Source organism: Parambassis ranga, chromosome 19, assembly GCF_900634625.1.
Source record: "Parambassis ranga chromosome 19, fParRan2.1, whole genome shotgun sequence".
NCBI classification, from domain to species: domain Eukaryota; kingdom Metazoa; phylum Chordata; class Actinopteri; family Ambassidae; genus Parambassis; species Parambassis ranga.
The window spans coordinates 11,808,059-11,818,515 of record NC_041039.1 but is presented as its reverse complement, the minus strand read 5'-3'; the positions used below and the strand labels follow the sequence as shown (position 1 = coordinate 11,818,515).

General features: G+C 41.8%; 1 protein-coding gene across 1 annotated transcript; it reads left to right on the top strand.

The window, feature by feature from the left end:
• The first annotated feature begins 1,863 nt into the window (after positions 1 to 1,863).
• cabp5a (calcium binding protein 5a) lies at positions 1,864 to 3,245 on the top strand. The gene is made up of 7 exons (XM_028430408.1): positions 1,864 to 1,909; positions 2,178 to 2,227; positions 2,436 to 2,466; positions 2,548 to 2,691; positions 2,773 to 2,882; positions 2,975 to 3,122; positions 3,217 to 3,245. The coding sequence occupies exons 1-7, from the start codon at positions 1,864 to 1,866 to the stop codon at positions 3,243 to 3,245; spliced, it is 558 nt and encodes a 185-aa protein (XP_028286209.1).
• The last annotated feature ends 7,212 nt before the right edge of the window (positions 3,246 to 10,457 follow it).

The following is a 10,457-nucleotide window of genomic DNA, read 5'->3' as shown; positions in this document are numbered from 1 at the left end:
CACACATATGGCTTGTCTGGTCCAGTGTTTCTGCTCTTAATCCACTCAGCATAATCTGTTGTTGTTGTTGTTGTGTTGTGCAGTTTTAGCCAACACACCACATACACACAAAACACATAATAAATGACAGAGACATTTCTCATCCACTGTTACATTACATTACCCTTTATTATTGTGATATATTTAGATAGTTTTCATTCAAATTCTGTTCACCCACATTTCTTTTAACAGTTGTGGATGTGATATTGCATAACCCCAGCTGGACAACTGCGAGGGGGGGGGGGGTATAAAAAGATAATAAATCATTATTAGTTCCCATTGCACAGCCCAGTGGATTATGCTTCTTACGCAAACAGATTTTTGATGAATTTACATAACAGGGAAGTAAACAGAGGAGAAAAGGTCAGAGCAGAGGATACGCACCCAGGCACGCAACATAAGACCTCAGCCAGTTAATTCAGAGTCTACATTTGCATCCTTGCTGTAGGAAGTGAAGATTGGCCCTGTGGATTTCATGGAATAGTCCTTTTTTTCCCTCGTAAATGCAACCATAACTTTCACAGATTATCATACAATGGGATAATAGCTGTAATCTGCCTGAGGCCAAAATCTGATTTACCCTTTGAAAACAATAGCAATGAGCCTCTATTCCTTTAAAGTGCATCACTGTCACTGACATAAGCCAATTTACAGCACTCAGTTATGTTTTCTGTATTATTAAAAGTACAATAAAAACGAGTTTGTCACTCGTAAGAGGAGCAGCTTTTTTAAATAATAATGAGACTAATGTTCGACTAGGTTCGATCCCAACTCCTCCCTAGTCACTGTTGTGTGTTCTTGGGCAAGACACTTCACCCTAGCCTGTGGCGCGCCTTGCTAGTCATTGTATGACACTGCTTGGCAGCAGCCGTAAAGAATTTCCCTCTGGGATTAATACAGTATCTAAAATAAAAAAAAAAAATAAATAAATATTTGAAATTCTAGGCATGTTTTTTAAGACTTGGATGTCTGATGATCTCACAAAGTGTTTTTGAATTCTAATTTCAATACAATACCTTCCATGTTGCAATAAAACAAGCAAAAACTGATTAAACTAACAAAATTTAAAACAAAAAATAAATCTAAACTAGAAAAATCAAGCATATTCTGAAAACAATACAGCCTTTTAAACCTTTTAAACCAGAATATGATTTCGGCAACAAAAACATTTAATAAGTCAAATCTTTATTCATTTATAAACCAAAAAAATAATTTAGAAATATAAAGTTATGCTGGTTTTCATAAAAACAAATATTTTAGATTATAAAAGAAGTTTAACTACATGACATATGTCAGGGGCTGCAGTATAGTTTTATTTGTTTAATAATTTATATTTTATTCTTTTTTTTGGACCTGCTGTATGAAACTTGGGTGATCAGGAGACTGTCATTAATTAACAGCAAGCAAAAGAGCTTGTAAACAAGCAACCGTAGCCTCTAACCTGTTAAATGATCCTGCTGTATTTTTTGTGTCAGCTGTAGGTTCAGATAGCAGTATAACTTTCAGCTGGAAACAAGGGCATCCTCTCCAGCTCATCCCGCTGTCCTCTGGCCACACAGCTGACTCCTCCCCAGCAGCATATACGACCCCAGGATGCAGCCACTCCTTCCCTCATACAACCTCTCAGCATCCTAGCCGGCTGGGCAGACGGGGTCGCCACAGGTTGAGAGGCTGCTGTGACTGAGGAGGGGAGGGGGAGGCGGGACTAATACTTAGGAGAAGATTAAGAAACAGAAGGAAGACAGAGGGGTTGTTGCACTGCACGGGTCAGCTACAGAGTCTGAGCTTCAGAGGTGTGGAGACTAAAGAACAGGAGGTTTGCGGATGAAGAAAAATCATTTGGCTGATGAACAAAAATCACCAGAAGAAGGTGAGCAGAAAAAGACAACTCTTTATAATCAGTTAGTTAAAATGTTTACTTTTAGAAGTAATGTCTTTTCTGTTCAATTGAATTCTACTACTCTGAGAATTGTGTTTGTGTTGACTCAGGACATAGTGTTCAATCCCCAGAGAGAGTTACAGGCTACAATCCTAATCCCGACTTTCTGACTATTTAATGACATCCTACTTAGTGTCAAGAGTCTAATGTTAAAACTTATTTCCTAACATTTCATAACACTATGTATTTCTTCTTGCAGAAATGAGCTATGGTGCAGCGTGCATTTTCTTGCGAGGAGGGAAGAACATTGTAAGTATCAGCATTAAATGACCTAAGCTGTTTTGTGATAGGTTTGTGCAAATGTTTGCAAATGTTGCTGTGAAAATCTGATTGGATTATGGCTCGACAAACAACAGGATGAAATTAGACACGGCCTGTGTAGGCTCTTTACTATCATATCTAATGGGATTGTTGTAGTCTTTGTTGGGACCTAAGCATTTTATTTTCCTTTTTGCAGTCCAGGGAGCTGGCTGATGATGAGATTGATGGTAAGTCAGAAACAATATTTGCATTTTTGTGCCTGTACTTGTTGCAAATCTTCCTAAATAAGTTTCTGTTCACATCTGCAGAGCTGCGTGAAGCATTCAATGAGTTTGACAAAGACAAAGATGGGCTGATCAGCTGTAAGGACCTGGGGAATCTGATGAGGACAATGGGTTACATGCCCACTGAGATGGAGCTGATCGAGCTGAGCCAGAATATCAACATGAATCGTGAGTCCTCAGTGAACAGACACCACAGAAATGCAACACTGCTGTGTTTTTCTTAATTAATGCATCTTTCTTTCTGAATAGTTGGTGGCAGAGTTGACTTTGAGGATTTTGTGGAACTGATGACTCCGAAGCTTTTGGCAGAGACTGCTGGGATGATCGGCGTGAAGGAGCTGAAAGACGCCTTTAAAGAAGTAAGAGTGAAGCACTTCTAGGCTACTCTTCATTATAAGGTTTTATGGTCTCACACTCTCTGACCTTTGATTTTTCATTCTTCTCCGATTAGTTCGACATGGACGGAGATGGAGAGATTACAACAGAGGAGCTGCGGTCAGCCATGATCAAGCTAATGGGAGAGCACATGAGCCGCAGAGAGATCGATGCCATAGTGAAGGAAGCAGATGACAATGGGGATGGCACCGTAGACTTCGAAGGTATGGTGGAATACACCTAAAATTAGCTCAGTGCTCAGTTGTTACCCACGGTTATGTACTCATAAATATGACATGCACTTCTTTTCACTTGCAGAATTCGTCAGAATGATGTCCCATCAATGACAGTCTATGACAATGCCAATCAAGAGGCATTATTTGCACCTCTACAAACATGCACTGAGGCTGATGCTCTATAACACATTCAGAATAAAGTACAAATTCTATAAATACTGTGAAGAGAAGCAATATCAAGCTGTTCCCTGAAGTTTTAACTATGCAAAGATTGATCATAAGAACTGATTTTTTTTTTGTAATGTAAGAGCGCTGTTATTTGATGTAACATTGTATTGTATGTACAGGAAGACTGATAAACTGTATTTTGTGATTTTATGTATTGCTATGGGAACATATTTATTCTCTCTAAATAAATTATTCTGTATTCATTCTTATTTACAGCATTTACAGTTAAGCTACATGTACAGTATTTACCCTTGGCTTAGAACCTGTTGGTCAGCACACATTCTAAATGGAATTCAACAGAGAAAAAGAAATTCAGCCTCTGTATGGCAAATAAATAAAAAAATATCTCTAAATATGTTTTAGGAGTATTGTTTTTATGTGTTCCTGTGAGACACCTGAAAGATTAAAAAAAGAAAAGAAAAAAGTAAACGTGACTTACATACTTACATAATCACAAACAACCTGCAGCTTGTATAATATATGATCTATGAAACAAAAAGAGGGGATTTGGGAACCAAAAACATCAGTGATGCTCTCTCAGCAGAGGCTGAGGGTGGAATTGTGGAGGATTGAGTGATGTCTGTGCCATGGCATTAGGATAAAGAGATTGCATGGCCAAAAATGGAAAAGGACTGCTGCTTATAAAATATCAAAATCCTAGAGCGTGCGTAACAGATTTGTGGAGTCTACATGCAAATAAATAAATAAAAAAATGGAGGGAGATATCCTAGAATTCATGCTTTTAGATCCAAATAAAAAGTACTGCAGATCATTTCAGCTGGTCAGAAAAGACAGTTTGTGCAAATTTAACCTCTCAACATTTAAATAATTAAAAGATTTACACTTCAACATACTCAAATTTCACTTCCAACCCTGACCTTTGGAATGATAATAATCTCTGAAATACTCTGGCAAATGGATCAAAAGCCAGCACAGCTGATATTAAACACCTGTGTTTTGAATTTCAGGGAAGCAGACGGGGACATAGTGTGCCCTCATATTCGGGCCACAGCATCCAGACAGATGTTAGCTACATGACAACCCGGGCAGAACTTCAAATAAACAGACAGACGGCACATGAGGGCTTATAGTACCAATTAACAAAAGTGAAGCTGTTCTCCTGCTGAACACCTAATAACCAAACACACATCTGTTAGTGGCAGTCCACAGAAAGGGGTGGCAGCTGTGCCAATATGTTTAATGGAACAGAATTTTGTGTTTTTTTTGTGTTGAGAGGAAGGATTTGCATGTTATTTTTTGTTAGTTTTTATCTTTATTGCAGCACTACTGTAAATATTAGTGAATGTTTGAACACTTTGACGTTATAGATGTAGAGCAAAGAGAATTGATGAGGCCAGAGGAAGAATCAGATGATGTAATGCCCGGCTGGCCGGCCTTTTGCCTCGATCCTTCTCTGATCCCTCTAACATCCAGCATCGACCTTTATTGCATTAATCCAGATTAATCTCTCCCCCTCTTGGTCACTCTCTGACTCCGAGTTATAACCACTGTGCTCAGCAACTTGTTGTCATGTGCATAATGAGAACTGTGGTTTTAACCCCTCGTACTTTGCAATCATCCACCCAGCATGGATAGCTCTCTGCTCCGTCTTTGTTTTGGTTTGCGGATTTAATTTGTTTGTTGTCAAACTCCGGGTAATCTTTCTGAGAAGAGCCAGATGCAACCCGGGTAGGCCTATCTTCTGCTGACCACCTGCCCAGTGGGAGTCATTTCAGTTTATCAAAGTCATCTAGTGATGTTCAAATTAATCTGTGAATTTGTTTTATAACATTACATAGAAACTGAATTATGCAATGCCAACTACTAATATTTGCTTTCTGTGTAGAATCCCCAATTCAGCCAATTCCAAATGGACACTTAAGTAATGTAACATTTTAACTAGGGTTGTACATCAGAAAATCTGAACTGATATATAGATGATCACTGGAAATGAAAGTTGCAAAAAGAAATTAAAGCTGCAAGCAGCATTGCGGGCCCTCGCGCACCTGGCGATCCGCGGGGTCATCGCAGTCTTCTCTCCTATGCTCTCGTCTCTTATACTATCCTGTCCTATGCTCTCCTCCTCTCATTTCCACAGATATACAACAAACACATGTTTACAACCAAACTTTCCTGCTACCAGTAGGTGGCGCTATGACCGTATCATCCTATTAGCATATATATCTGTTCAGACTCGGGTCCATAGCAGTAGTGTAAGATTTTGTCCACATTGCATGAAGTATATGGGTAGTACTACATAGAATAGAGCAAGTTCCTTTGTAATGGCGAATGGTCAAATTTGAGGCCACGCCCCCACCACACGGTAATACTTTTGAAAGAGTTTTGGAATGCGTCTATTCCGTATGGTGTCCTGAGTGGACACAGTGATTTTCAGCTCAATTGCATGAAGTATGTGAGGCGTGAAAAGTTTTGAAGCAGGGTCACAAATAGGCAAAAAATGGCCACAAAAGTCAAAATGGCGGACTTCCTGTTGGGTTTGGAGCGGGGGTCCAAGAGACTTTTTTGTGCATCTTGGGGTGATACACATGTGTGCTAATTTTCATGATCCTGTGTCAAACTGGCCAGCGGGGCTACGTGTTAGGGCAAAAAATACAGGGAGTTCCTTTGTAATGGCGAATGGTCAACTTTGAGGCCACACCCCCACCACACCGTAATACTTTTGTAAGAGTTTTGGAATGCGTCTATTCTGTATGGTGTCCTGAGTGGACACAGTGATTTTCAGCTTGATTGGATGAAGTATGCGAGGCGTGAAAAGTTTTGTAGCAGGGTCACAAATCGCCACAAATTAACAGACATTTCAAAATGGCGGACTTCCTGTTGGGTTTGGAGGGGGGGTCCAAGAGACTTTTTTGTGCGTCTTGGGGTGATAAACATGTGTGCCAATTTTCGTGACCCTACTCAAAACAGGCCAGGGGGGCAGGCAGAAAAACCTATGAAAACACAACATTTTGTGTAGCCAGTAGGTGGCGCTCTGTCAAAGCCTCAATATTGTTGTATAGATGTGTTTAGGGTCAGACTCTGATCATACATGTGACATTTCGTACAGATCGGACAGAAAACGAAGAAGTTATAGAGACTTTCTGTGTCCTCAGAAATGGTCAAACTTTGAGGCCACGCCCCGGCCACACCGTCAGACTTTTGTAAGAGTTTTGGAATGCGTCTATTCCCTATGGTGTCCTGAGTGGACACGGCGAATTTCAGCTCAATCCGATGACGTATGCGAGGCGTGAAAAGTTTGGCAGCAGGGTCACACATCGCCAAAAATGGCCACAAACCTTCAAATGGCGGACTTCCTGTTGGGTTTGGAGGGGGGGTCCAAGAGACTTTTTTGTGCGTCTTGATGTGATACATATGTGTGCCAATTTTCATAATCCTGTGTCAAACCGGCCAGAGGGGCTACGCGTTGGGGGCGCTATAGAGCCATTTTTATATGTGCATTTTAAAAGTCAGCAAATTTCAAAATTTTTCGGGCGAATGAATTTTTCTACCAAGTTTGGTGAGTTTTTGGGCATGTTAAGGCCCCCAAAAATGCGATCTTAGGGGGGGAAGGAAAAAAAAAAATGAAAAATAATAATCCTAAGGGTTTCAATAGGGCTCTTGCACCATTCGGTGCTCGGGCCCTAAAAATTATCACTATTGTGACAATGTATTGGCTGCTATGATAACTTTATCAAATTAAAGCTGCAAGCAGCATTGCGGGCCCTCGCGCACCTTGCGATCCGCGGGGTCATCGCACTCTTCTCTCCTATGCTCTTGTCTCCTATACTCTCCTGTCCTATGCTCTCCTCTTATTTCCACAGAGATACAACGAACACATGTTTACAACCAAACTTTCCTGCTACCAGTAGGTGGCGCTATGACCGTATCATCCTATTAGCATATATATCTGTTCAGACTCAGGTCCATAGCAGTACTGTAAGATTTTGTCCACATTGCATAAAGTATATGGGTAGTACTGCATAAAACACAGCGAGTTCCTTTGTAATGGCGAACGGTCAACTTTGAGGCCACTCCCCTGCCACACGGTAATACTTTTGAAAGAGTTTTGGAATGCATCTATTCCCTATGGTGTCCTGAGTAGACACAGTGAATTTCAGCTCAATTGCATGAAGTATGTGAGGCGTGAAAAGTTTTGAAGCAGGGTCAAAAATAGGCAAAAAATGGCCACAAAAGTCAAAATGGCGGACTTCCTGTTGGGTTTGGAGGCGGGGTCCAAGAGACTTTTTTGTGCGTCTTGGGGTGATACACATGTGTGCTAATTTTCATGAACCTGTGTCAAACTGGCCAGCGGGGCTACGCATTAGGGCAATAAATACAGTGAGTTCCTTTGTAATGGCGAATGGTCAACTTTGAGGCCACGCCCCCGCCACACCGTCAGACTTTTGTAAGAGTTTTTGAATGCGTCTATTCCCTATGGTGTCCTGAGTGGACACAGTGAGTTTTAGCTCATTTGGAGGAAGTATGCGAGGCGTGAAAAGTTTTGTAGGAGGGTCACAAATCGCCAAAAATTAACAGAAATTTCAAAATTGCGGACTTCCTGTTGGGTTTGGAGGGGGGGTCCAAGAGACTTTTTTGTGCATCTTGGGGTGATACACATGTGTACCAATTTTCATGACCCTACTCAAAACAGGCCAGGGGGGCAGGCAGAAAAACCTATGAAAACACAACATTTTGTGTAGCCAGTAGGTGGCGCTCTGTCAAAGCCTCAATATTGTTGTATAGATGTGTTTAGGGTCAGACTCTGATCATACATGTGACATTTCGTACAGATCGGACAGAAAACGAAGAAGTTATAGAGACTTTCTGTGTCCTCAGAAATGGTCAAACTTTGAGGCCACGCCCCGGCCACACCGTAAGACTTTTGTAAGAGTTTTGGAATGCGTCTATTCCCTATGGTGTCCTGAGTGGACACGGCGAATTTCAGCTCAATCCGTTGAAGTATGCGAGGCGTGAAAAGTTTGGCAGCAGGGTCACACATCGCCAAAAATGGCCACAAACCTTCAAATGGCGGACTTCCTGTTGGGTTTGGAGGGGGGGTCCAAGAGACTTTTTTGTGCGTCTTGAGGTGATACATATGTGTGCCAATTTTCATAATCCTGTGTCAAACCGGCCAGAGGGGCTACGCGTTGGGGGCGCTATAGAGCCATTTTTATATGTGCATTTCAAAAGTCAGCAAATTTCAAAATTTTTCGGGCGAATGAATTTTTCTACCAAGTTTGGTGAGTTTTTGGGCATGTTAAGGCCTCCAAAAATGCGATCTCGGAGGGGGAAAAAAAAAAAAAAAAAAAAAAAAAAAAAAAAAAAAAAAAAAAAAAAAAAATTAAAGCTGCAAGCAGCATTGCGGGCCCTCGCGCACCTTGCGATCCGCGGGGTCATCGCAGTCTTCTCTCCTATGCTCTCGTCTCCTATACTCTCCTGTGCTATTCTCTCCTCCTCTCATTTCCACAGATATACAACAAACACATGTTTATAACCAAACTTTCCTGCTACCAGTAGGTGGCGCTATGACCGTATCATCCTATTAGCATATATATCTGTTTAGACTCGGCTCCATGGCAGTACTGTAAGACTTTGTCCACATTGCATAAAGTATATGGGTAGTACTGCATAAAACACAGCGAGTTCCTTTGTAATGGCGAATGGTCAACTTTGAGGCCACTCCCCCACCACACGGTAATACTTTTGAAAGAGTTTTGGAATGCGTCTATTCCCTATGGTGTCCTGAGTGGACACAGTGAATTTCAGCTGAATTGCATGAAGTATGCGAGGCAGGAAAAGTTTTATAGCAGGGTCAGAAAACGGTAAAAATTACAAAAAAAAAGTCAAAATGGTGGACGTCCTGTTGGGTTTGGAGGGGGGGTCCAAGAGACTTTTTTGTGCGTCTTGGGGTGATACACATGTGTGCTAATTCTCATGATCCTGTGTCAAACTGGCCAGCGGGGCTACGCATTAGGGCAGTAAATACAGTGAGTTCCTTTGTAATGGCGAATGGTCAACTTTGAGGCCACGCCCCCGCCACACCGTCAGACTTTTGTAAGAGTTTTTGAATGCGTCTATTCCCTATGGTGTCCTGAGTGGACACAGTGAGTTTTAGCTCATTTGGATGAAGTATGCGAGGCATGAAAAGTTTTGTAGGAGGGTCACAAATCGCCAAAAATTAACAGAAATTTCAAAATTGCAGACTTCCTGTTGGGTTTGGAGGGGGGGTCCAAGAGACTTTTTTGTGCATCTTGGGGTGATACACATGTGTACCAATTTTCATGCCCCTACTCAAAACAGGCCAGGGGGGCAGGCAGAAAAACCTATGAAAACACAACATTTTGTGTAGCCAGTAGGTGGCGCTCTGTCAAAGCCTCAATATTGTTGTATAGATGTGTTTAGGGTCAGACTCTGATCATACATGTGACATTTCGTACAGATCGGACAGAAAACGAAGAAGTTATAGAGACTTTCTGTGTCCTCAGAAATGGTCAAACTTTGAGGCCACGCCCCGGCCACACCGTCAGACTTTTGTAAGAGTTTTGGAATGCGTCTATTCCCTATGGTGTCCTGAGTGGACACGGCGAATTTCAGCTCAATCCGTTGAAGTATGCGAGGCGTGAAAAGTTTGGCAGCAGGGTCACACATCGCCAAAAATGGCCACAAACCTTCAAATGGCGGACTTCCTGTTGGGTTTGGAGGGGGGGTCCAAGAGACTTTTTTGTGCGTCTTGAGGTGATACATATGTGTGCCAATTTTCATAATCCTGTGTCAAACCGGCCAGAGGGGCTACGCGTTGGGGGCGCTATAGAGCCATTTTTATATGTGCATTTCAAAAGTCAGCAAATTTCAAAATTTTTCGGGCGAATGAATTTTTCTACCAAGTTTGGTGAGTTTTTGGGCATGTTAAGGCCTCCAAAAATGCGATCTCGGAGGGGGAAAAAAAAAAAAAAAAATAATAATCCTAAGGGTTTCAATAGGGCTCTTGCACCATTCGGTGCTCGGGCCCTAAAAATTAAAGCTGCAAGCAGCATTGCGGGCCCTCGCGCACCTTGCGATCCGCAGGGTCATCGCAGTCTTCTCTCCTATGCTCTC